At 42.0% G+C, this 26,712-nt stretch overlaps 1 protein-coding gene across 5 annotated transcripts in view; it reads left to right on the forward strand.

Annotated features, from left to right (window-relative positions):
- Positions 1 to 26,712, forward strand: part of HIPK1 (homeodomain interacting protein kinase 1) — a 41,055-nt gene that overhangs the window by 10,460 nt on the left and 3,883 nt on the right. For 2 of the 5 annotated variants that reach the window (XM_035121699.3, XM_035121701.3), the window contains exons 3-15: positions 1,410 to 1,533; positions 3,204 to 3,323; positions 4,437 to 4,523; positions 5,203 to 5,387; positions 6,064 to 6,226; positions 6,747 to 6,969; positions 8,337 to 8,458; positions 17,594 to 17,728; positions 21,587 to 21,729; positions 22,985 to 23,167; positions 23,546 to 23,761; positions 24,902 to 25,134; positions 26,300 to 26,436. In XM_035121699.3, the coding sequence (XP_034977590.1) occupies positions 1,410 to 1,533; positions 3,204 to 3,323; positions 4,437 to 4,523; positions 5,203 to 5,387; positions 6,064 to 6,226; positions 6,747 to 6,969; positions 8,337 to 8,458; positions 17,594 to 17,728; positions 21,587 to 21,729; positions 22,985 to 23,167; positions 23,546 to 23,761; positions 24,902 to 25,134; positions 26,300 to 26,436 (2,071 nt within the window). The remainder of the gene's footprint in view (positions 1 to 1,409; positions 1,534 to 3,203; positions 3,324 to 4,436; positions 4,524 to 5,202; positions 5,388 to 6,063; positions 6,227 to 6,746; positions 6,970 to 8,336; positions 8,459 to 17,593; positions 17,729 to 21,586; positions 21,730 to 22,984; positions 23,168 to 23,545; positions 23,762 to 24,901; positions 25,135 to 26,299; positions 26,437 to 26,712) is intronic. The other 3 variants (XM_035121700.3, XM_035121702.3, XM_035121703.3) reach the window with 3 other exon arrangements.

The raw sequence follows: 26,712 nt of genomic DNA on the forward strand, positions 1-26,712 counted from the left end.
GCTTTTTTTAGGGAAGAGGAAGGCCCATGGGGGGGGTTGGGTCAAAGTTGTTGAGTTTTTTCAGGGATGAGATAAAATGTCGAGCTTTTTTTAGGGGAGCCACAGTTGTTCAGCTTCTTTGGGGAGAGCCAATGATCTACCAGTGATCTACTGCAGATGTCCAATGATCTACCAGTAGATCATGATCTACCTGTTGGACATGCCTGCTTTATGGCATCCATGAGTGTTTATTGTCTACTGTGTGTACCTTCAACCCCAAAAACACTTCCAAGGAAGGAGCTGTGTTGAGATGTAACTCTGCTGAGTACAGATACTGGCACACACTGCGAAAGTGACCCAATCCTTCTAAATCATCCATCAGAGGTTGATGGACTGATCCAACAGTATTGTGAGTTGGTTGTTCCCAACAAGCCATGATTAAGATAATAATCATAAGAATGATTTTCAGTCCCAATAATCCATAATCCCGTGTTCAAATGTACTGCGAAGACAGGGATTGTGATTTAAATGTAGGGAATTGTGTGCTAAATTTGTCAGATCATTTTCTCACTATATTGCCTTTAAAACGTAAACAGGCTGATCTTATACCTTAGTTAGCAGTAATTATTTAGGAGCTATTCCTATTGAATTTAGTTCACTGAGTTATCCCAAATGTGAGTGCATTAATATACAGCCCAAGGTTGATTGTGTGGAAAAGTCATGATTCTGTGCCCACAGAGTAAACCCCATTGAACATAAAAGCATTACTTTGAAGTATATAGTGCTTAGGTTTGGGAAGTGTGGTTGTATCAAATTTCTTTGATCCAGAGGAACGGTCTGTCGTCAGAGTGGGGATTGAAGTGATATTTGGCAGTCCCCTCTGCAGTACTTTGTGCCACCTCAAACCCTGTTTCAGAGGGTTCCTCAAACCTCTGGAGCATCTCTGGATGAAAGAGCCCCCCTGTCACCAGAGGGACAACAGTTGTTATAATTCCTATGGCTCTGTTAGACTACCTAAACTGAACTTATTAAATAGAAGACTGCATTGAGCTGGTACTACGGAAACTACGTGTATTGCTTGTTCCATTTATTAAAGAAGAAAAATGTACTTTAGGATAATGGTATCAGTTTTGACAGATTTCAGAGGGTGATCGGTAATACTCTTGCAGTACAGGATAGCAATGTCGTTATGGTATAAGTATTTGTAGGACAAGAGCACACTCTACCAGATGCCATACATTATCTGGGGTGCTGCAATAAATGTTTTAGTCTTTAAGATGCCCTAGCACTGTTAATTGGTTTTGCTATAAGTTTTGCTCATTCATTCTTGGCTATACATTTGATATAATCTAAACTTTTTAATTCAGTCAAGTTTGTGGGATTTGTGAAGTTGTGAGTAATAAGCAAATATAATATTGCATGTTTTTCAGAGCTCCTGAAATCATCCTTGGTTTGCCATTTTGTGAAGCCATTGATATGTGGTCGCTGGGCTGTGTGATAGCTGAGCTTTTTCTTGGTTGGCCACTGTATCCTGGAGCTTCAGAATATGATCAGGCAAGTTTGTGTAGATGTTTATATAGTTAACATTCAAATTTTAATGGATTTTATATCACTTTAGCACTTGATAATGCCTATCCAAATTTAGCCACACTTTTCCTAACAAAAAGGTGCCCTAAGATGAATTCATGGTATTTAAGCCTGCAGTCCTAAACAGCTTCAATCAGAAATAAGTGTCATTGTACTCATTGAGGTTTGCCTCTGAGGAAATAATGTTAGGATTTCACTGCAAATGCATTTGTGATTGGATTATAAACATCTAATTCATGAGCACTTCACATTTGATCTAGAGAGCTGGTTGGATTTGATCAATAGTCCTACTGTTTTCAGATGGACACATACAAGTAAGCATGTGCTTTCAGATATTACAAGATATTACAAATTCATTCTAGAAAGCTCCTTGGTTGTTAGCAAGTGGGAGCTATTTTGTGACATGCGAGAAGCACTGGTCATTTGTAGTGCTTTGCATTGCCCCATTCCGTTCCAGTAACCAAGACCAGAAATTACAGGATTATATAAATCACCAGGCTGTCTAAAATTCTTTTGAATGGATAGGCTACTGGTAGATAGCATACTATGCTGACAACATTAAATTATTTCTACCCCCAGACCACATCTAAAACACTTCAGACAGGGTGCAAGTTATGACCCACCAGGTTACTGCTAAGCCTGGTGGCATGGAGCCTTCTGCCCTGGCCATGCTCATGCAGTACTGTAGACAACACCTCTCTGCTGATGAAGGATGGGGCATACTCACTGATGTTGTGCTTTGCCTGAATCAGTGCTGCTCCCTCCTACCTCTGCTTAAGCTGACTGCAGGCATACTTTTAGGCAATTGCAGTTCAAGATACCGGGCGTATTCATCTTGGTGGGACCAGCTCAATGAGCACTTTGTTCCCTCAGCTCTTTTGAATGTTCCTTTGGGTTGGTAGATGGGGGTCATGTGGTTCCTTCTGATCAAGGCACACACATTTTTCACTGCCATTTCCAATTACACCATTGTTCATGGTTTACCACGAATCCATTGGTCTGGGCTATATTCTTCTCTTCAGGACAAACAAATCACATTTTATAGTTTAGTGTTACATTTGAATTGTGGCTTCAATGAACAAACCTTGGTCGTGATTTGCTTGGAGTGAAACAACCCATGACCCCTAGTTTGGACATACAGTACAATTGATTTTAATCATACGCAGTTGAAGGTAGGCTGGTTAAAATCACACAAATTAAATGCCGGCAAGGTGGAGCACCAGGTCTGCTCAGGTTACCCAGCACATGAGAGCATTTAAGCTCTGTGCCTTCCTTGTGGGACAAGGCCTTCTCAATGCGCCGGCTCTGAGACGCTTTCAAAAGATGTTGTGGAGCCATCAGAGTTCATTAACACAACATTGGAATCCACTGGAATGATTGTTTCCTGGGTCCAGGCTATAAATCAGTTCAGCCCAACCAGAAATTGGGAATCTGACCCAAGATATGGTTGGAACTGCATAATGCAGTACAATATATTAAACAACCAAGGTTTGCAGAGAAATGTATTTGCTTCAGCATGGTAATCAGTTAAGTGAATATTGACTGAGGCAGTTTAAAAAAAGAAAAGATCCCAATGCAGGTAATTATTGACACAGCATTCTGCCTTTATCATAGGTGACTTTTTTTTTCCATTGCAGATTCGTTACATTTCACAAACGCAAGGACTTCCAGCTGAGTACCTACTGAGTGCAGGAACGAAAACAAGCAGGTTTTTTAATCGAGATCCAAACTTGGGATACCCATTGTGGAGACTAAAGGTTTTTATTTTTTCAGACATTCAATTTATTGTCTTAAGAGCAGTGTTTTCAGCTTATGTAGAGGAAAAACCTTTAGTTATTGCATGCACCCCCAAACTCCACCCTACATATGTTTTGGGACTACAACTCCCATCATCCCTAGCTAACAGGACCAATGGTCAGGGATGATGGGAATTGTAGTGCTAAAACATCTGGAGGGCCAAATTTGGCGATGCCTGAGTTATTGCATGTTCACCACTAGGTGAAGATTAACTTTGGTTGGAGACCTAACCCCATTTACCTGGGAGGAAGCCCAATTAAATTCAGTGGGACTTAACTGCTGAGCACATGCATTTCTTATCTGGGCACATCCCGTGAAACAACTACAATAAAGAGGGCTACTTATTGGTGTGACTTATTTGTACGCAGGAGTGAGTCTTTTCTGTTTGGCTGGACTTTAACAAAAAAGTATATTCTTGATTTTAATTACATTCATTTAAAAAAATATTATTATTGATTTAATTATTGTATGCCCTTTGCCATAAGGTCTCATGGTGGGTTACAGTTTTCAAAACAATATCAAAAACAATTTAAAACAACTAACTTGTTCAGCTGAATGTTATAGGAAAGGAAAGCACTTTTAGAGAGTTACAAAGATACATGCACAGAAGGCTCTCTTATAACATCTTTTTAGAAGATTTAAGGCCATTAACATTAGTTCTCAGAAAATTTTTCAGTGACAAACCCTCTTTCTACTAAAAGATATACTGTCAGAAAATCGCTTTTGCAATCCCCTTTGCTGTAAAGCCACCCAGAGATTTAAAATCAACTTTCAGAGTTTGAACTACTGTTTAGAAACATCTGAAGCTTCACATTGTGGCTGCCTTGTAAAATATCTGATACTTTGCTCAGGTTGGCTTGTATTTGTCCTTGAGAATATAGATGAGAACATTAATTTGGCACAGTGTCAATTTTCACAAGCTTAGGTAGCAAGGTTATGATGGCCTATCATTTCTGCTTCATAGGGAATTCCATTTGTCAACGGCTGATTGCTTGTTGACCTAGCTTTGCTTTTATTGCACTGAACTCTAAAACCTTGTTAGAGTTGCTTGTAACATGTATTTTATTTGATAGACTCCAGAGGAACATGAATTAGAGACAGGAATAAAATCAAAGGAAGCTCGGAAGTACATTTTCAACTGTTTGGACGACATGGCGCAGGTGAGCTGCTGAGAAAAATAATGATGCCTTTTATACCCTGTTTCTCATATTTTAAGACATACCCATAAAATAAGCCATAGCAGGATTTTTAAGCATTCAATGAATATAAGCCATACCCCGAAAATAAGACATAGTGATAGGCGCCGCAGCAATGCTGGCTGCAGCAGGAGGAGGAGGAAAAAAATAAGACATCCCTTGAAAATAAGCCATAGTGTGTTTTTTTGAGGAAAAAATAAATATAAGACATGTCTTATAATATGAGAAACACGGTACTATAAGCATAATTACCCAGAGCAGTAGTATTTTACACTTGCTCTACATAGGAATCAATTATATTCCCTTCCTCAGGAATTAAGTTTGCAATTCTGTGCCCTCTTCCTTGGGTGTAAGCTCCAGTGAACTCACTGGGTCTTATTTTTGAGTAAACATGAGTAAGATTTCATTTTCACTTCTATTGAACATGCTCTTTAAATAATAAAACAGTCTGATTTCCCCCCAATATCCATATATTAGAGAAACCAGAAGAGGAAGGAATGAGATCCTGAGTCTTAAAGTTGAAATCATTCTGCATTCTCAGAGACCCTAAAAAAACCCTATATTGTGTATCTAGTAATTTGCCTGCTATAAAATCAATGGTTTATGCAACAAAGATCAAGTTCTAATTTTTTTCTCCTACAAGGTAAATATGTCTACAGATTTGGAGGGAACAGACATGTTGGCAGAGAAGGCGGATCGAAGGGAGTACATTGATTTGTTGAAGAAAATGTTGACAATTGATGCAGATAAGAGAATTACTCCGCTGAAGACTTTGAACCATCAGTTTGTGACAATGAACCATCTACTGGATTTCCCACATAGCAACCAGTAAGTTTCTGACAGATGTATGAAACAATGTTCGTTCATTTATTCATTCACCCTTGTAACCTGTCCCTCCCTCAGGGTTGAGACAAGGAAAACTAAAGCATATGAAAGCCTTCTAGAAGTTCACATTAACACAAAATAAATTCAAATTAGAGCACACTTGATTTAATCAAAGGAATTCCCAAAGTGTATTATCAATGGAGTTACTTTAAAAAAAAAAGTTGTTGCAGCTACTTATTCTCTATCCCAGCTTTCCACCAACACCTTTGATTTCTCATAGAATCTTTATATCCCAGATATGGGTTGGAGAGAGGAAACTAACAGGAAGGTGGAAGTGGATGCTTGGCAGCCACCCCTAAAGTATACAGTTTGGATTGGGAGCATCTGGCCTTCTAGAAGTTGTTGCACTACAACTCCCAATTATCTCTGACCATTTGCCATGCTGGATGGGGTTGATGGGAGTTGGAGTCCAGCAACATCTGGATAAACACGGGTTCCTGATCCCTGATCATTACTGTTTGAACTTCGGGGGTTTTATGGAGGGAGGTTGGCACTCATGGTTATATTGATGCATGCTAAAATAAGGTACAGAAGCATAGCACACGTAGCCTTAGATGCTTGGTAACTAACTACAGTTTCACAGCCACACAAATCTCTTTGACATCTTATTTCCTTTTAGTGTGAAATCCTGCTTTCAGAACATGGAGATATGCAAGCGAAGAGTTAATATGTATGACACAGTTAATCAGATAAAAAGCCCATTCACAACACATGTTGCACCGAACACAAGCACAAACCTCACCATGAGTTTCAACAACCAGCTCAATACTGTGCACCACCAGGTATGTAGTTCTGTATTATTATTATTATTATTTATTACTATTCTTTTGAAGAATGAAAACCAATAAAACGGCTTCCATTTCCTGGAGTGATTCTCCTTAATAATCTAGATGTTATTCTAGATGATTAATCATGAATTTAATCTGAAATCAATGCTATATGTAATAGGAAGCTGCAGCTATGCAGTGGCTGGCTTATGAGTTCCATACCCAATTCAAGGCATTGATCTTTAAAGCTCTCCATGGCCTTGGACCTCTTGGAGCAGCTCTCATGTGACCTGCCTTCATCCCTCACCCTTTCCCATTGTAGCTAACTAGTTGTTTAGTATTAAACTGCTCACCAGCTTTTGATGACATGCTGGTCTGATGTAAAATATGTCAACGAGACTGAAAGTCGGGTTAAAGTGAACGGAAAGCCTGAACCTTTTCTACTCCAGATTTTGTATTGGTTTTGTGGTTGATTTTCAAATGCTTGAGCAAAAGAGATGTTTTGGTTCTAATGATGATTGTTCCTGTTTTCCAGGCTAGTGTTTTGGCATCTAATTCTACAGCTGCTGCTACTCTGTCTCTGGCAAATTCAGATGTTTCACTGCTGAATTATCAGTCTGCTCTCTACCCATCATCTGCAGCACCAGTTACTGGTGTGGCACAGCAGAGTGTTTCCTTACAGCCTGGAACCACTCAGATCTGCACCCAAACGGATCCATTTCAGCAAACTTTCATTGTGTGTCCTCCTGCTTTTCAAAGTAAGTGTGTGTGTGTGTGTGTGTGTGTGTGTGTGTGTGTTGGGGTCTTTACATACTATTTACAAAAATAATGTATAGTAGTTTTAAAGCTATATCAGCTAAGGTGCACATATTATAATATATATATATGCGTGCCACTAAGTTATAATTTGACACTTTATCATGTTTTAAGAGTTACAAGTAAAACTCATCATGGTGCTCAGTATACAAATTCTGAAAATCTAAAGTTTTGAAATAAGTAAAATAGGATACAATGTGCAGCTGAGCAACGGATTCGCTTACGCTTATTCTAGGCTATGTGGAGGAATCCAAGATGACTTGAGGGTTGCTGTGGACAAACCTGGATTTATTGTTTCATATAGAGTGGGATTTGGCGGATTATTATTATGTATTCAATTTATATCACACCTTTATTACTGAGCGAGTCCAGGGAGGGTGCAGATATTGTGTCCCTTTTCACAGAAGTCGGGTGCAGGGTGGTCCCCTGTTTCCTTCATGAGTATTGCACAGGGCACTTTCTTGTGGATGTACAGCTACTTGCATTGCCACATATTGTAGCTGTAGCTAAATTATCTATAGATATACCTATACAGTGGTACCTCACAAGATGAATGCCTCGCACAGCGAAAAACTCGCAAGACGAAAGCGGTTTGCAATTTTTTTGGTACCTCGCAAGATGAATTTTTCTATGGCCATGCTTCGCAAGACGGCCTTTTTCAATTTTTTTTGGTTTTGGTTTCCTTGGTTTCCGTCGCGCTTCGCAAGACGACATTTTCGCAATACGAAGTGACTCGCGGAACGAATTAATTTTGTCTTGCGTGGCACCACTGTGTCTTATTAGAGCATCACTCCATATTGGTATCTAAAAAAACACTTTCAGTAAAGTGGAAAATACAAAGATATTGCCAGTAGCTGGAACGGCTTGCTGTAAAATGTTTTATTACCAACTAGTAGATGACCAGTTTCCAGGCTGCAGCAGCTGCAGCCTGGGATGAAGCTTCTCATGGAGCTGGAAAAACTTTGTTTTAACTATACAGGTGCCTCTCAGTCAACAGCTGGCACCCCAATTTCCAAATGCCATTGTGACCCGAATGTTAAGAGCAGAATCAGTACATGGGTTTGTGGCAATCCACCACCGTTGCCTCATTTGAAGGAAGGTGTTTTTGAATAGGTGGTATTCCAGAAAAATATTGCTTAGACTGTACAGCTGGTCTGCTGCACCAAGTGTGTAGATAGACTTAAGCATTTCTCGGTGTCAGTAATTATTTGCTTTGTCTTTGTTTCATTTGTTGGTAAGTGGGCTCTGAAAAGTGTTCAGATAATTCAAAGCAGTAGATTAACTGTTCGCTTTCCTTTATTTCTTACAGCTGGTCTTCAGGCAACCACAAAGCATTCTGGCTTCCCTGTTAGGATGGACAACACTGTTCCAATTGTGCCACAGGCACCAGCAGCTCAGCCATTGCAGATCCAGTCCGGAGTTCTCACACAGGTAAACGTAAGGAGAGCCCTTAGAATGTCAGCAAATTACGCTGAATACAATTACTGGTTTGTTCTAGATTAAAGTTGGGAACCAGAAGTTACTCAAAGTTGGGTGGCAGAGTCCTGCCTTCCAATACCAAAGACAAGACAAGAAAGCATGGAAATTAGTCTGTTTTTTTTAAAATCTAATCTTCTATCTACTTTAAAGGTTTGGCCCTAATAAATGGGCTAACCCATTTAGCCAAAATAAAGTTGTTTTAAATACTTCTCAGTTTTTATAATACTGTTCTATTATGGATACTCTGTTTTTCTACACCACTCACATATTATCTGAATGTGGAGTGGTTTTTAAATCCTTAGCTTTAAATGAAGTCCTGTGTTTTAGGCAGTTTTCATTCACAGGTACAGATAAAAAAAACCACAAAGCAGAATGTGTTTACAACTGAAAAATCAGCTTAAAAAAATTAGTGCAAGTTTTCATATGGCTATGTTGAATCTAAGTCAATTCCTCTTCCCTTGTCCTTACTCCTTTTCTGCCCTGCCCCCATTCATAACAAGAAAACTTGCTACAACTGCATTGTTTCATTTTGTGATGTTGTACTGGTAAAAGCTTAGATGATATCAAATAATTAGATTTCAGTATATATTATTTTGGTACTCTAATCCCATTTTATATCCTACTAGAAAAACCAAAGTGATATCTGCTTCCAGGAATTCTTGTATTTTGCTAAACACTCATTTTCTAATGGGGATTTTTTTTTCTTTGAGTGAACATGTTCTCAGGTGGGGTGAAAGCTCCCTCTAGCCTTCAAAGGCAGGATCGCAGGATTTTGCTCATATCCACTCACCTTACGTGGCTTCCTCCTGCCTTCACTCTGAGGCAGTTGTCGGCTATTCAGATTTGCTCAGGCTTGTGTTTTGGAAGCGCTTTCCATTCAGCGTGTGGTTATCACAGAACCCACTACCCCCATGCTGGAACAAAAGAATTCTAAATCTAAATTGTCACAACTTCAACGAAAGGGGAAAGGTAATTCTTGTGAGTTTGATATCAAATAAGAATCTTTGTTTTGGGTTTTTTTTTAATGGGGAGGGGACACTCTTTGTGTGTGGTTTGGTTGGCAGTCCCCTTCCTGCATCTTTCCATGACTGTTTCAATCCCTTCTACATTTGCTTTTTTCACCTTGTCACTTGATTCAATTCCATGACTCTTTGAAAGTCCCTTCCATTTTTTTCTCCTTAGTGGCTGCTTCCTTACCACTTCAGGCCCTTGGGAGTTCCAACAGACCAGTTTTTCCTCTCAGCATTTTAGTGGGTGTTGGGTTCTTACGCTGATGCCCTACCATTGTGCTCCAGCCAGTGCCAAAGCCGTGCACCATTTTAAAGTAGCCATTTGGCAAAGCTATTGGCCATAAGGCGCACAGAAGCTTAGCCTGTTTCCCACCCCCACCGGAGATGATCCCTATTTGCTCTGAGCCAGTGCTGCAGCAGTTGTGAGGAAAATTCCAGCCACATTTTTTTTGGGGGGGGGGCAATGACAAAAACCTACATAAATTTAAAGCCAAAGGGCAGCTAATAGCATCATAGTCATCCAGCCTCGTGCAGTGACAGTTTCCTTTTTAAGTTCCAGCACTTTAACAAATCATGGCTCTGCTGATTTGGAGGTGGCTGAAGGCAGAACCCAATGGCATTGTGCGATAATCTCTGCTGAGGCTGTCTTCTAATCCAACTCCATTAGGTCTAATGAAGTCTGATCTGCTTGGAGTAAAAAGGCAGGCCACTGGAGGGAGTTTGGATATTTTTCCTACTCCTTGCTTCAGGCCAGTGGAGATGAGGCCTTTTCTGAGGGGCTGGAAGTAATGTTGGTCCAGTCACGACTTGTGGCACCTTCTGAAGAGGGTTTTTGGGTTTGTTTTTTTTGCTGCTTCTCCCTCTCGGGCCATTTCTGTGCCTCATAAGGCTCCTGTTCACAGCTGCTCTCTGTAACATTATCATGACCTCTAGTCCAGGTTTGCCCTGTAATTTAGCTCTCTCCCAAGCTTTGCCTAGCACTTCCAGTAATCTTACTTGGGTGCAGCTTCAGTTGACTCCTCAAATGTTGCTCCAAATTAAAGGAGCCTTGTTACGTGACTTTGCTAAAGAGCTGTCAGGGGTGCCTAACAAGGACCTGCAGTCATTGCCTCACACTCCTGGCAGTGTCTGCTCAGGCTCCTGGGCCAGTTATTGTTCCAGTATTACTTCTGGCTCCAGCAGTTCCGGATGTTGTACCAGCTGAGCTATGGGATTCACGTGGCCCAAGGGAAAGGCGCACAAGAAGTGTGAGAGCTTTTCTGCCTATCGGCAGTTGGAAGATTATGAAGATGCTGTGTTTGAAGAGGAGTTTTCAGATGTCGATGACTGGAGTGAAGGACCAGAGGTTGAGGAAGTTCCTTCTAACAGGCACCATTCCTGCTGCTTCTCTGAAAACCTATGACACCTCTGGATCTTAACAAGCCTATGGACAAACCAGCTTCCATTTCTTCTAGTCGCCTCAGCTTCGCCCCAGAGAGAAGGCAAATGCAAACGGCCTCAGTAATATATAAGTAATAATAATCACAAACAACGGTATGAGGAGAGGGTACCTGTTGATGTAATTATTCTGGTGGATTTGTAGAAGTCCGACTTTGCTCGAAGGGAACCTGCCTTCGTGTGCACAGGTCCAGACAAGAGCACAGATTTGTTGAAGAAATTGCTGATGCCACAGTCCCAAAGGATCACACCATATTAAATGTCTTCAATGTGATGAACCAAAGCTTTTTTGTTGTTGTTGTGATGAACCAAAGCTATGAGAGCAGGAAACAGCTCAGTAAGCCAACAGTGCCTTTCATTGGTCTTACTGAAAGTAAAAAACTGAACTAGCATTGCTGTCAAAATGAAGGAACTCGAATTCTGGGCAGCTTCTGTGCATGCCCCCAATACTTCACTGGCAGATACTGTGAATATTATGAAAGGAAGAACAACTTTGGTGTGTTCAAACATGGACAATGGTAAACTGCACTTTTTATCTTGGCAAAACTGTTGTAAGCGAGGAAGAGGAATAGATCCATTTACTTTCAAATGGCCGAAGATTAAAGCAAACAATGTGCTGCATCTCCTAGGCTGTTTCTTTGCATTATGCAGGTATTCATAACCATGATTTGCCTTATGATGACGCTTGCCCTTCAAAAAGTAGGACGACTGACTTGACTTCGGTTTTTGCCGTGAGCGGGACGGGTGTGCTCCGTGAGCTCTCTGAAGCAGGAGCATTTGTTGCGGGGAATATTGGGGCGACGCGAAGGCTACACGACCCCAGAAAAGGCTCAAGGGGTGACTCTGAGCTGAATTGGTTCCAGCAGCGCCAGGAAGGGACACCCTCATCTATCGGCGAACAACGGTGGAGGAGGAGACCCAGGTGCAGGGAGAGAACTGACCCCCAGCAAAAAAGCCTTGAACCCTAAACAGAGCAGACGGTGGTAAAAATTTCCAGCATCCACTTTTTAATATAAACTGTTTGGCTGCTATCTAAGATAAAAGCGACCCCCCCTCTCCCCCAAAAGCCTCCCCCCAAAAGAAAGTGCTATGGGAAATAAAAGGGAAGGAAAGACTGCTAAGAGCGAGGAAAGGAGAAAAAAGGGGGGCAGCGGATATATTGGGTAAACAGAAAGGAAAGTTAATTGATGATAGATATAAAGTCAAACAGAATGCGTAGATAAAAACTTGAACGTTGATAGAAAGTACAAATGGAGTATATTCTCATTGCGGTACAACTTTTTAACACGGTTGTTTGCTATTGTGAATATTATGTGTATTCTTTTTTTGTGTAAATGTGAAAATATAAATAAAGGTCTTTTAAAATTTCAAAACAAAAAAGTAGGAAGACTAGAGCAGGCTTCCTCAACCTCGGCCCTCCAGATGTTTTGAGACTACAATTCCCATCATCCCTGACCACTGATCCTGCTAGCTAGGGATCATGGGAGTTGTAGGCCAAAAAACATTGGGAGGGCCGAGGTTGAGGAAACCTGGACTAGAGGCTAAAACAAAGGATACTTGACTGTTTTTTAAAAAATATATTTTTATTAAAGATTCTTTGGTTTACAAGACACTTGACTGCTTTTACTTCATAATTTACCAGTTTAACAGGGCTTCCTTTTTAAGATTTTAAAGCACATAGCGCATACGTTATGTATAAAATTTGTAGTGCCTGTTGTTTTAAATTCACAGTTCTACTTTCACAGTAAATTCAGTATGAAGTACAGTGGTACCTTGGTTTTTTAACAGCTTAGTTCTCGAACTACTTGGAACCCGAACACTTCAAACCCGGAAAGGAGTGTTCTGGTTTTCAATAAATTTTCAGAAGCCACACTTTGAGTCCACACTTCCGTTTTGAGCGAGCGGCCTGGCCCCAGCAGTGACTGCCACCGGTTCCTTCCCTTCCCTTCCCTCCGCTGGGAAGCACCTCTTTCCTCGCACAAAGTGGAACTGGGCGGCTCCTCGGAATGTAAGTGACTCCAGAGTAGGGAGACTTCGAAGCTGGCAACTCTTCCCCCAGCACGCAGAGAGTGGTGTTTGCGGGGGGAGGGCGTGTGGTGGGGGAACTATGCTGGGCAGGTTGACCTTCCCTCCCCCCCCATCCCAAGCCTGACCCCAAGCGAGGTCCAGGCAAGGCAGTGCGGGCGCTGCATTCCTGAGCAGGGGTTGGGGCACTCACACTGCGCGCAAGGTCCAGCCCGCCTGGCTCAGCGTCTGGCGGCTAGGAGAGCAGCTGTGCCACTGCCTCCTCCACGCTCCGGTGCTGCTGCCGCGTCCTGGTACCGCCATGCCAGGGATGCTCAGGCAGCGCCGCCCTGGCCAGCCCATGGCTGCCGCTTTGTCATGCTGCCCAAAGTGGAGACAGAAGCCCTGGGACTCCCAGACGAATGGGGAGTGTGGGCAGATGCTGGGAAACATGCAAGAGCGAGCAAGCAAGCTGCTTTAGGAGGGGGGAGAGAGGCTGGCTTGGGCAGGAGGGGGGGAGAGAGAACTTTTGCCTCCCTTTCCTTCTCCCCCCCCCACTTAAACTCCCCTTTCTTGCATCCAGTTAGCCACCTCCTTCCCCACATGCACCCCACACACGCTCCTCTTCCCTTCAGTTATAGTGTTTTTCCTCCCCCCCCACTTAAACTCCCCCCTCCTGCCTCATTCCTCCAATGGCAATGGGTAGATCACAGCCAGCTTTTTATAATGGGCAGTAGATTGCAGCCTGGTTTATTGCTTTCATTTTATGGATCAGTGGTCTCATTATATAGTAAAATTCATGTTAAATTGCTGTTTTAGGGGTTGTTTTTAATTGTCGAACAGATCAATCCATTTTGCATTACTTTCTATGGGAAAGCATGCCTTGGTTTTGGAACGCTTTGGTTTTGGAACAGACTTCCGGAAGGGATTAAGTTTGAGAACCAAGGTTACCACTGTACCTCACTTCTGCAATGTCCACGGAAAATTGCTCAAGAAGTAAAGAGGGACTGATGCTAGTTAAAAATAAACATTTTTATTTCCAGGGATGGGGAACCTGCTGCTGTCTAGATGCTGTTGGAGCCCAACAGTATCTGGGAGCTGTGGGTTTCCCATCCTTGATATCAATCTGATTGCTAAATCTGAAAAGGATATGCTACTGTCGCCCAGAAGGATTGGGATTGGTGGTTGTACTAGGCCCTAAAAATGGTCTCAAAAGTCCTGTTGCTCTGAGCATCTCAGAAGAACCAGTAATCCCTTGTGAAGTGCAAGCCCTACAGTGGCTAGCAGGGGTAGGGAACCTAGGGCCCGGGGGCCGGATGCGTCCCAATCGCCTTCTCAATCTGGCCTGCGGACGGTCCGGGAATCTGTGTATTTTCACATTAGTAGTCCTTTTATTTAAAATGCATCTCTGGGTTATTTGTGGGGCATAGGAATTCATTAATTTCCCCCCCTTCAAAATATAGTCTCGCCCACCAAATGGTCTGAGGGATGGTGGACCGAAAAAGGTTGCTGACCCCTGGGCTGAGGACTGTTTTAAAGATTAAATGACTGTTTTAAAGATTTAAAGGCTTCCAGTATGTTTCTGAGCACAGTTCAAAGTGTTGGTGCTGACCTTTAAAGCCCTAAATGGCCTCGGTCCAGTATACCTGAAGGAGCGTCTCCACCCCCATCGTTCTGCCCGGACACTGAGGTCTAGTACCGAGGGCCTTCTGGCGGTTCCCTTGTTGCGAGAAGCCAAGTTGCAGGGAACCAGGCAGAGGGTCTTCTCGGTGGTGGCGCCCGCCCTGTGGAACGCCCTCCCATCAGACGTCAAAGAGAAAAACAGCTACCAGATTTTTAGAAGACATCTGAAGGTAGCCCTGTTTAGGGAGACTTTTTAATGTTTAATAGAATATTTTATTTCATTTTTCTGTTGGAAGCCGCCCAGAGTGGCTGGGGAAACCCAGCCAGATGGGCGGGGTATAAATAATAAATTATTATTATTATTATTATTAGGCCCAATATTAAACTAGTGTTTGTTATTGAAAAAGTACTATAATGCATTAATGTCAATTTTTGTGACTAATGCATTTTTTTCTGTTTGAATCAATTTTTTTCTGTTTGAATCTGATTTAAGCAGTTCTTTAGTCTGAAGTATTGACTCTTCCAGTAGAAGAAAAATGTATTTTCCATGGCTTAGATGCTGCTAACAGTAAATGTTGTGTATATTCTGGAACTTTCTTTTCCTTGAAATAATAAAATGTATTGGAATTGCCTCTTTTCTTTCCAACTTACAGAACATTAATGAACCAATCTATTTTCAGTACTCATGTTTGCATCTGTTCAATCATATGTCAGTTCTGTCCATTTGCCCATTAAATGAAATGAAATTTGAAACTCTGGAAAAAGAGGACTATACCAAGAACTGGTCCGGTATGCCAATGAGTTTCCACAGTGGATCAGACTTAAATGGATCAGTGAAAGCTCCCAGCCATTGGAACTATGATTGCTTTAGTTTGTGTGGGATGCCCAGTTTGAAGACTCTCACATGCACAAATTGGACTTTGGTCTCAGGAAGGAATGTGATACCAGTGCATCAACTGTGCTTTTGCTGCACCTGTATTTTCTCATGTTTCTCTGTGGCTGTATAGAATTATTGGACAATTCTCAACAGGATCCAGTGTGACTCCGTAAGACTCTCCTGAAGGTGTACTTATAGCGGACAGCTCAGTGGATTCTACACATTTTTTGTCCTGGACCTTGGTGGTTGGTGTGGTAATGAGATGCACCTTGTGGCTGTGGCATTGGAATGTGGATCAAGCTTCTCATCTGAACCTCTCCATGGAACCCTGTGTGGGACGAAAATGTTTTGGCAAGAAGGTAGTAATCCAGGTTCAATCCACAGAGATGACTGACATCAATACCATCCATTTACCCCTTCATGGATCGATGCCTTGTCGTGGCGAAGGGGCTTGAATAACTCAGAGAAGCTATGAGCTATGCCATGCAGGGCCACCCAAGATGGACAGGTCATAGTGGAGAGTTTTGACTAAATGTGATCCACCTGGAGAAGGAACTGGCAAGCCACTCCAGTATCTCTGCCAAGAAAACTCCATGGACAAAGACAACAGGCATATAAATTTTCAGTGCAAGACAGGAGTGCCTGGTGTGCTATGGTCCATGGGGTCACGAAGAGTCGGGCACGACTAAACGACTAAACAACAACACCACCATCCATTTTATTCTGCCACTTCTGGTCGTCTTCTAGGTTTTCCAAAGAGTTACATGGAGGTGATTCTTTACAGCCTGAAAGATTGCTCTTGGCTATGAATATAAGGAAACAACTATCTTTTTCCTGCGTGTACAGGTGCCAGTTTCAGTGACTAAGTGACCTCTGTGGTGGACCAGCAATGTAGAGAAGGGAGTACTGTTGAAGGGAGCCACAGTGGACATCGTTCATTTTGGATGCCAGCCTCTTAGTCTTTGGTGCTCACTGTGACGATCATGTGGTACATTGTCTGTGGAATCCGGCAGAGTCTTGCCAATCGAGTGACTCAAACTTCAGGTCCCTTGCCTTGCCATTCAGCGCTTCTCTCTGTAGTTTCCTTTTCATCATGTGCTCTTACGTATGACAACACTGTAATGAAGAAACAGTGGGTTGCCGAGAGAGAACCTTGTTCTCTGGCACTTCAAAACGAAGCTTCTAGACCCCATCTGAACAGTGTTTTTCCTGTATGTTTTCCTTGTTTTCATATTCTTGTGGTTCGTGTGGGCTGTAGCAGATTGGACAGTCATAAACTATTTGGATGTGAGCAGAATCTTCTAAACAAGTTGTAATTCTGCCTCTGAGCATTAGAGGGAACTCATATTCCACCAGAGAACACCTTATAACTCAAAGGAAAAATACAATTCAGGTAAGACCAACAGTCCTGTTTGTTTCAGACCAGAAGATCCAGAAAGCCTAATGGTTACATAAATTGCTAATATAATTTTGTGGTCTTTGCCATGGGACTTGTGTTGATATCATTGCAAACATGTTCAGGTCAGGCATGATTAAATGAAAATGTGCTTTCTAACTTGTCCTTTTTTATATCTTGTGGAAGGCATTTGGAAGCACTCAAACTAGCATAACAGAAATCCAATATGGTATTCTTTGTAAGTGTAACAAAATGATTCTTATCTATTAGAAAGTGAAGTTTTAAGTCGGTTTGGTTGTGGAAATGTTTAATGAAATTATTCTGATCATTGAATTGCCTTATATTTATTTAAACAGAAAGTCCATGGACAGGCAGGTGTTGCTGTTTTTATCTTAAAATACCAGAACACTGGTTTTGCAGTCTGACATGTCCAATAGGACATTTTAGGGGCTATTAGTGTTTCCAAGCCTTCCCTGCACTAGTTTAGCTATTCCTCAGGATTAATATCATCTCAAGTGCAGTAAACACAAACGTTTTGTTCACTGAAATTTAGGAGTACTTAATCTCACTTCAGGCAAGAGATACTGAATTAAGCTGATAGAAAAGCATATTTATATCAGAGCATACCCATGAGTTCTGCAAGCCACTCAAAAGCGCCACTAGTTTCCTTGCGGAGAAAGCCTTTCTGGCCCTGTTTCCTCAGTACATTTGTTTCACTCACTGCCTAATCTACATTTCAGGGAAGCTGTACACCACTAATGGTAGCAACTCTTCATCCTCAAGTAGCCACCATCACGCCGCAGTATGCGGTGCCTTTTACTCTGAACTGCGCAGCCGGCCGGCCAGCGCTAGTAGAACAGACGGCTGCAGTACTGGTAATGCCTCCCTTGATTGTGTTCACTAACGGAGTTTTTGTTTTAACTTAGACTTGCAGAGGGCATGGAAGCATGTGCCATCTTGTGGCTGTGTTCTTGCTACATCTTAATGTCTCGTTGTTTTTCCTCCCCAACATTGCTGAAGCACTGTCTGACTCTGATGTTTAGTGTTGCTCTGTAAAGAATCCAGATCCATTGACTGCTGTTCTTTACTAGCCTAGTGTGTTGATCAATCTCTTCTCCTAGTCTGAGAAGAGTGGTAATTGTATTTCTTCTTTCTTTACTCTCCTATCTTTTTTAACATTTTATTGATTGAAAACAAGGGGTATGGCCCCTAGGTTGACTCTGCCATATGTATCTGGGCAGCCAGGATTTGACAAGATAAGCTTTTTAAAGCTTCTTCGCATGTAGAAATGTTTCAGGCACTGAAAACGTCTAATATCGGCAAATACTTTATTAATAAACGGCTTTAACAGTACAGATTTCTTAACCTCTGTTGAACAATGCTGACCTCCAATTCTCCCTGGCTTTTCATTACCTCTGACCAATCATTGGCAGTGTGCATCTTCCTCAGAGAGATGTTGCTTCCCACCAATACTTTTAGTTCCTTTTGCATTTCTTGGTTGAGATTAAAGGTGAGCTCTTACCTTCTAAACTGTTTCTCAGGATAGTTTGTTCTTAAACTTGCTGGAGATATTAAAGGAAGTGTCCATTTTCAAAATTTTCTTTCTGCAGTGGAATTCACACTGTAGGTGCCAAAAAACAGTCAATTGGAAACTCCAGAATCAGATCAGTGAAGTTTATGGAAACATTGCAGTGCACTTGAAACTCTGGTGTCCTCACGTGTCTTGCAAAGCACACTTCCATTTGTTACATACATCGTTGTCTTTTGTGGCTTTAAAGTGATAATTCATGAGCATCTTTATCTTCAAATAGAGATACATTCTGGAGCATTGTTGGCTCTGGTCAGAACCAAAGTCTCACCAGATGAGGAACTGCTTCTTTTGGCATTGCTGTTTACGCCATAGCGAGTGTAAGAAGGCAGACAGGATGGGATCTTAAAGGTTATATAATTGCATGTGCTGAAAAGACAACTTAAAAGATTTCATAGGTCTCCTGTCTGCCTCCCCTCATTCAATTTAGATTGAATTCCAATTGTGGAAACATGGATGCATGTTCAGAACCTAAATGTTCTGTGACTAGCTGCTGTAAAAGACTTGAGTTTCTCATCCAGTAATCTGGCACCTTCCTCTTTGGACATTGTAGAGTACTTAGTCCAGGGTTGTATATACTCGACTGTATATACTCTTAATCAAAATTCATTGACAAGGAAAGCTGTATAAGATCTATAAATCATTCAAATTAAGCACTTTGCATATATATTCAATTCTCTTTTGGCTCATGGGAAGGGGAGAAGAGCTCTGCAAGGCACTGACAACTTGAAATCCTTTTGTGATTGGGCCACCCTCTTCTTTCTTTGATTTACCAGGCACTGCCTGTGTTCTTTCAAACCTCTTTGCAGCCTTAAGGACTAAAAACTAGCTTTAAAAACACAAGACAAAAACTTGACATTCTTGGAATGATGAATTTTGCACCCCATACTAATTTCTGTACTTGTGTGGTGCAATGACCGAATATACACCCCACCTGCATACTTGGATCCTGCTTTTCCCTCTGAATTTTGGCTTCTAATAGCCTTTTGCCTAAAGTGCTCACCTTTAGTGCTTTCAACACTTCTCCCTTTTGCCGCTTCATCTAAGTTTGCATTAGCCATTTGCTAAGCTTTGCATATTTTTGTCCCTCCTCTGTCAAGCAGTTCGTCGCTTGGAAGGCCCGGTTTCTGCCTCCTGGTGGGACATTAGATCTCGCACTGTATTAAACTCTCTGCTTTGTCTTGTGCAGGTGTTGGCTTTTGGAAAGAGGCATGGTGTGACTTTTAACATAATTCTCTCTTTTTATTATTATTATTCCGCTTGTATTGGCAGAGGGGTTAGCAGTTCTCTGCTTGAAGGCTTCTTTTTGGAACCAGTAATGTGGATCTGTTAATTGCAGAAATATGTCAACTTAAAATGGCATGTGTGCATGGTTTCACAGTTTGACCATATGTGTGGAACTCTAAAAATATATATACATACTGCAGAACTTGTATCTTAAGAAGACTTTCTATGTAGGGAAACCACTATTCTTGGATGGGTTTGAATTTAAATATGGAAAGTGCTGCAAGCTTATAACTGATTACTACACATTTAATTGTGATTAAGTCTACCATAGGAGTAGTAGGTTTTAAAGAAGCTGACAGTACACAAATTTCACTTTTTTTGTATTACCAGTACTATGCTGCTTTTCACTCACATGAGTTCAAAGTGGCTTTCATACAATAAATAACATAGTAGAACATCACAAATGTAACAAATTATATAAAATAATTAAATCATCAATAAAACAACCACCTTCTATAAAACACTAATCTGTTTTTTAATAAAAAAATTCCTTCAGTAGCACCTTAAAGACCAACTAAGTTTTTATTTTGGTATGAGCTTTCGTGTGCATGCACACTTCTTCATAAGAAATACCCCATATTTTGTTCAAAAAATTGCTTTGCAGAGGTAACTAGTGTAGAGTTAGGGATCCACTGATCTAGACACATCAAAGGAGCATTTCAGTTCAACGCGTTGCAAACTTTAGGAAATTGGGTTGGCAAAAATGGAACTCCACAGCACCATCTGGTGTCATAGTGTTGGAATGCATAAACAACTTATATAAAGCGCTTTTTCTTTGCCAATGCAGCCGAGTCCAGAGTCTACTAGAAACAAAGTTTGCCTCTAAAGCCTATCTACAATGTGTAGACCCTGGTAACTGAGAAATAGTTGTGAGAAGTTAAATTTCATTTGTAATCTACAGCCCTTCTTTTTATAAAATATTTGCTGAAGATATTTAAAAAGCCCTGAGAGCCAAATAATTTTATTCTCTTGCAATTCTAACAGCTGGATCTTATGTGCAGTTGATGTGCCTAAAGCCACTGTAATGGTTTTCTTTAATTGTAATACCAATTTCTTTAGGGTATTTGCCCAAAGTATTTCAGACACAGGCAAGGAAACTCAATTTTTGTTCATTTTATCTTTTGGAATACCCACAACATTTTATTTCTATAATGTGTGATCTTCAAAGCAGTTTTTCCTCTGACATGTGGACTCAGCCAATCCTGCTGTACTTCCCTCCTGCCCTGTACCAACATCTGTTCTATAAGTGTGGATGCAGAGATCCTTGCATGGGTTGTGGGCAACAAGCTTGCTGCACTGTGCAAGCATCTGTGAGTTTGTATACTAAGTTAGTTGGTGAGCAGGGTAGGTATTCAGGTAACTCCAAAAAGGCAGGCTGAAAATAATTTTGTGAACGTTTACTTCCTTGCCACGTACTAACCAACCACTGGCATTGGAAGAAAATAATACTAAAAACTCATCCTTCCTCTCCCCCCACACCCATGTCCTGAAGTCCCCAAGGTTCACCCACCCCAACAGTTTGGAAATCACCCCCCCCCCCCACAGCAATCACGAGCATGTCACTAACCTTCTTAGATGCATTCTGATACATTTTCTGCAGTACAATATGAACATCAAACTGTGGCAGGTAGCCCCTGTGATGTAAACGTAACCAGAGTGACAGGGGGTGTTTTATCCCTGAATATCTTGTTCACTTCCTTTTGTAAAATTTATTTGTAGAAGTGCAGTCACATGCCATTATCTCTGCAAATTAACAGTCTACTTACTTCTTTTACTTTGAACAAATTGATTTTTCTTCCCTAGTCTTTAAAACGTTAATCTTAGTAAACCTTTTGTTTTTCTGTTTGCTGTCTTGCAGCAGGCTTGGCCTGGAGGCACCCAGCAGATCTTGTTGCCTTCTACCTGGCAACAACTTCCAGGGGTTGCACTGCACAATTCTGTTCAGCCTACAGCTGTGATTCCAGAGACAATTGGAAGCAACCAGCAGTTGGCCGACTGGAGGTGAGCAGTAAAGTAGAAGTAATCTTTCCACATTATGTGTTTTGAGGCTTGAAATGCAAGGCGATGCAGGTAGATTGTTGGACCCAAAAGAATCAGCTTCCCATGGACTGGATCTCCCTCCCTCCCCAGTCCCTGGAGTGAACAAGTAGTGCAGTGAGAAGGGGAGGAATCCCTGAAAACTGGGTGGACGCAAATGCCGCAAGTGGGAGCTCCAGGTCTGGATGTTGCTTCCACTCAGTATTTAAGGATTTGCCTCTGCAGCCTGCTCCATTCAGCAGAGTTTCCCAAGCATCAGGAGTGGCTTGTCCAGAATGAATGATTGAACTCTTGCACCACTTTGAGATGTAAAATAAGCACTGAAACTTCATCTCATTTTCTATATGACAGGGGTGTGGAACCTGTGGCCCTCCGGCTTTTCTTAGGCGTGCATCATCTCTGACATACTGGCTGGGGCTGATGGGAGTTTTAGTCCATAGCATCAGAAGGGCCTATAGATTCCCCATCCGTGCTTATATCACTTGTTTAAGAGCATTGTCTTGACCTCTGCCTTCTGATACCTGTATGCCTGACGCAAGTGTTTCAAGTGTGTGTATGATGAGTGCATGTAGAATTGGCAGTGAGACAATGGAACTCCTTCTCCCGAGTTTGGTGAAGTTTAGGTATGTTTCAAAAGCTATGCAAGATGTATCTGGGCTGTTTTCTTTTGTGGCTTTTGGGAAAAGGGCACTGAGCTTTATTGATAATCTACAGTGGTACCTCTACTTATGAATGTTTCTACTTACGAATGGAGCTCCGTCCGCCATCTTGGGTGCGGTTTAGATAGAATTTTTTCTACTTACGAATTTTTAGATAGGGTTGCTTCGACTTATGAATTCCCCCCCCCCCCAATGCATTCCTATGGGATTCGACCTACAATTTTTTTTGACTTACGATTGTGCTTTCGGAACGCATTAAATTAGCAAGTAGAGGTACCACTGTACTAGGATTAAAGATGTAACGCCCCCCCCATCCCTCTTGGGAAGCTTGTGGTGCTTGACTGTTCAGATAGTTTGGCAAACCAAGGACAAACGTCAGGTCAGGCACTCTAGGGCAGTCTCCCCTACCTCCTGGTGACCTCTAACTTGGCCAGGCTGGCTTGGGTAGTCCACCATTATCTGCAGGAGGGCACTAGGATGGGGAAAGCTACTCAATGAGTTGATGTCCTTTCTACAGTACCTAAGATGGCCTTTTCTGCATTCTTTCCTTTTGCCTTTAGAAACGCCCATTCACATGGAAATCAATACAGCACAATCATGCAGCAGCCATCTTTGCTGACCAACCATGTGACTCTGGCTACAACCCAGCCTTTGAATGTTGGAGTGGCTCATGTTGTGAGGCAGCAGCAAAATAATGCCGTGCCAGCAAAGAAGAACAAACGGCCATCTCATAGTGCCACAAAGTAAGGACTTCTTCCCACTGTGATGGTTCTTGAACAAAGTAGACAGAACACTTTTCAAACAGGTCCATATTATTTAGACTCTGTGTGTTGCCTAATATCAGTAAAGTCTTGTATTGGCACCTACAAACATTTCTGTAGTTTAGAAATAGTTAATAAAAGCCATCTAAACATGGAGTATGAAAAATCTCAAGCGGTGTTTGGGACATTCACTGATATGGACCTCCTGTGACATCTAATGGATGTTATTCTGTACTGATTTGTACACTGTCCTTTAAGCTTAACTAGTCAAGCTAGTACAAATCCCTTTAAAACAAGGGAGTGTCAATATTGCCCACAAATGGACTTGTTTATGATAACCATCATTGTATTTTTCTGTAGGCCTGCATCTACACTAGAGGCGATTCCATCTCAAGTCTACTCTCTAATTGGGAGCAGCCCTCTGCGTGCCACATCTTCCTCCTCCAATGCTTTCCTTCCGGGGCAGGAGCAGCACCAGCCCATAGTCATTCCAGACACTCCCAGCCCCCCAGTCAGCGTAATCACCATCCGCAGTGACACTGATGAAGAGGAGGACAACAAATACAAGCCTGCAAGGTAGAGGTTTTAGTTCCTCCCTAAGAGACCATTGCTAATGCAGTCCTTTAGGAAATTCCAAAGATAAGTCGGGAATACTACTCAGAATTTTTGAGCAGGTTCATTTCTAAGTGTTGAGGGGATAGCCATTGGATTGTTCGTCTTTCTTGGGACGTGGTGGATAACTGAACACTGCTTTTATAGCTCAAGTCAGATGTTCTGGACTGCATGCTAGATCTGGTGGCTAGGGACCAATCCACAACCAATTTTAGTCATGCAAGGAAGTTGTGGATTATGCTGCATAGGTTTTGTTATCTACACCGTACGAGTCAATTGAACAGTAAGTGAACATAAAAGATAGTGTAATAAAGTACTAATTCCACTGTAATTTGAGCTGGCACACTCCAGGGGATATCAGAAACTGCTTAGAGCCGGCACCCCCAAACTGCGGCCCTCCAGATGTTTTGGCCTACAACTCCCATGACCCCTAGCTAACAGGGCCAGTGGTTGGGGAAGATCGGAGTTGTAGTCCCAAAACATCTGGAGGGTCGAGTTTGGGGGTGCCTGGCTTATCAAACCTTAGATTTCTTTGTCTTTAAGAAGGGTAAAAGCTAAAGAAAATTGAAGGAGGCACAGAATTAAATATAAAGCTGAGAAGGGGTGGGAGAGAGAAAGCAGCAGTGTATCTGCATGGACTTGGAGAAATGTTGTTTCAATTATATGAACCAATTTAGACCTAATACTTGCTAGGTTTGTCTCCTCTGACTTGAATGCTAAGGGGTGGTTTGAGAGGCTGTGCTTTAGAAAATGTGGTGTGTCAGAGTGATGCAGTGAATAGGATGATGGACTTGGGACTGAAACATCTAGGTTTCAATTCCTGCTTCACCCTGAAGCTCGCTTTTGGCTTTCTGCATCCACTCAGCCTAGCCTCATAGGGCAGAATTGAGAATGAAATGGTGTAGTCCTCATGTATACTATCCTTTGCTCTGGGAAAAAAAGATGGGGTACGAATGTAATACGTACATAATGCAATTCTTAGAATTGTGAAGCTGGCAGCAAGTAGTATTATACCCCTATATTTGGCTCCTTTGTGTGTCTGAATGTCCTGGACATGCATTTGGTGAAATGCTGTAATAAAGCGGTTGAATGTTTTTCTCTTAGCTTGGGCATGAAGCAGAGATCCAATGTCATCAGCTACGTTACCGTTAATGACTCTCCTGATTCAGACTCCTCGCTGAATAGCCCCTATGCATCGAATGCGCTTTCCACGCTCAGGAGCTCTGGGGGAACTCTAGAGCCAAGCCGAGGGGCAGCTGAAAGCTCCAACTCCCGCACCATTATTGTGCCTCTCAAAACGCAGCTCAGTGACTGTATCGTAGCCACCCAGGCCTCAGGTAAGAAAACTGTCTTCCGTCATGGAGCTCATTTTCATTTTAGTCTGTAGGTTATATATATCAACAACAGAGACAGCACTCTGTTGTATGTATTTATCTTTTGTGACCATTTGTATATATTTTAAAATACAATAAAGCTGTTACTAGAGAGGGGCAAAGATCTATACGTACAGTACAGCTCTCCCCTCCAATATATTCCATTTTAAGAGTATTTCTCCTACCCCATCATTCACTTAGTTTACCTCTTCATTTATTTATTTCAATTGTATTTGTGTCACTTTGCATGAGGCTTCCCAAAATGATATACAATATAATAACATATATGAAACATAAAAACAGTTAAAACAATTATCCAGCCATGTCTTAATTATAGGTGTATGGTTGCTCTTGATGAGTGGAGGTCTTGCTATGTTGAGATTTATATGCAATTTATACATAGGTTTCTTATTTGGATGGGCATTTGCCCAGAGAACTGACCTTTAAATACTCAAAATAGTAAGATTATCCTGAACTTGAAACTGGAACTGGGTTGAGTTTTTTATGGACCATGCTTTGCAGAAATTCCCCCCACTCTGTGTAGGTCAGGCATCCCCAACCTGTGGCCCTCCAGATGTTTTGGCCTAGCTAACAGGAACAGTGGTCAGGGATGATGGGAATTGTAGTGCAAAACATCTGGAGAGCCGGAGTTTGCCTGTGCCTGGTGTATGTGCTCCTTTGTTGGCTTGTAAAGCTATCAAGTCAATTTAGGATAATCCTCTTCACTTGTACAGTTATTTCCCTCCATAGTAACTGGTTGCTATGCATCTTTAACAGAGCTGCATTTAATATTCCCCAGTTTCAAACTTGTGAGGGGAGCAGTTTTGGAGTAATAAAAGTTCCGATAACTGCTATTTTTGTAATAGCTTCATAGGAATCTGTGGTGTGACCACACTTCGAATACTGTGTACAGTTCAATTTATTACCGTCATGCTGCATGGCAAATCAGTTTTAAAATGGAGGGTACTAGCAGAAGTAGTTTTTAATATGACATGGATCTGCTGTTTATTGTGGCAAGAGGGTGGGGGAATTCATACAGTCTATGCTGGTTTCAAGCCACAATATCTAGTTTCAGCTCCTTTACAAAGTTAGGCTGTCTTGTGGACTAAACACTGATTTAACATTGCAGGTGTCCTGAGTAGCCTGAGCAAGACCAAGCCAGTGGCATCTGTAAGTGGACAAGCATCAGGGTGCTGTATCACGCCAACAGGATACCGGCAACACCGGGTGGTGACAAATGGTGTACAGCCGCTCAACCTTAGCCAGGTAATCAGGGCTCCCCTTTCAGATGAATGCTGGCTGTAGATCCTGCTGTGGTGTTGGATGTTAGCAATGACTAGTGAAGCTGAAGAGTGAGAAATACTCCAAATCATGAAGCACAAGGGAGCTGCTGTAGATGGGAATTGCAAGGGGTAGGAGTATAGGCAACTCCCCACTTGTGCGCTACCACACTCATGCATGGCCCCGGGAACCTGGAAGTGGGGAGCACCCTGGAGTGCCCTCATGGCTTGCAATGAGACCCTCCTTGGAGCATGAAGAGGA

This window comes from Zootoca vivipara, chromosome 7 (assembly GCF_965207765.1).
Source record: "Zootoca vivipara chromosome 7, rZooViv2.hap1.1, whole genome shotgun sequence".
Classification (NCBI taxonomy): domain Eukaryota; kingdom Metazoa; phylum Chordata; class Lepidosauria; order Squamata; family Lacertidae; genus Zootoca; species Zootoca vivipara.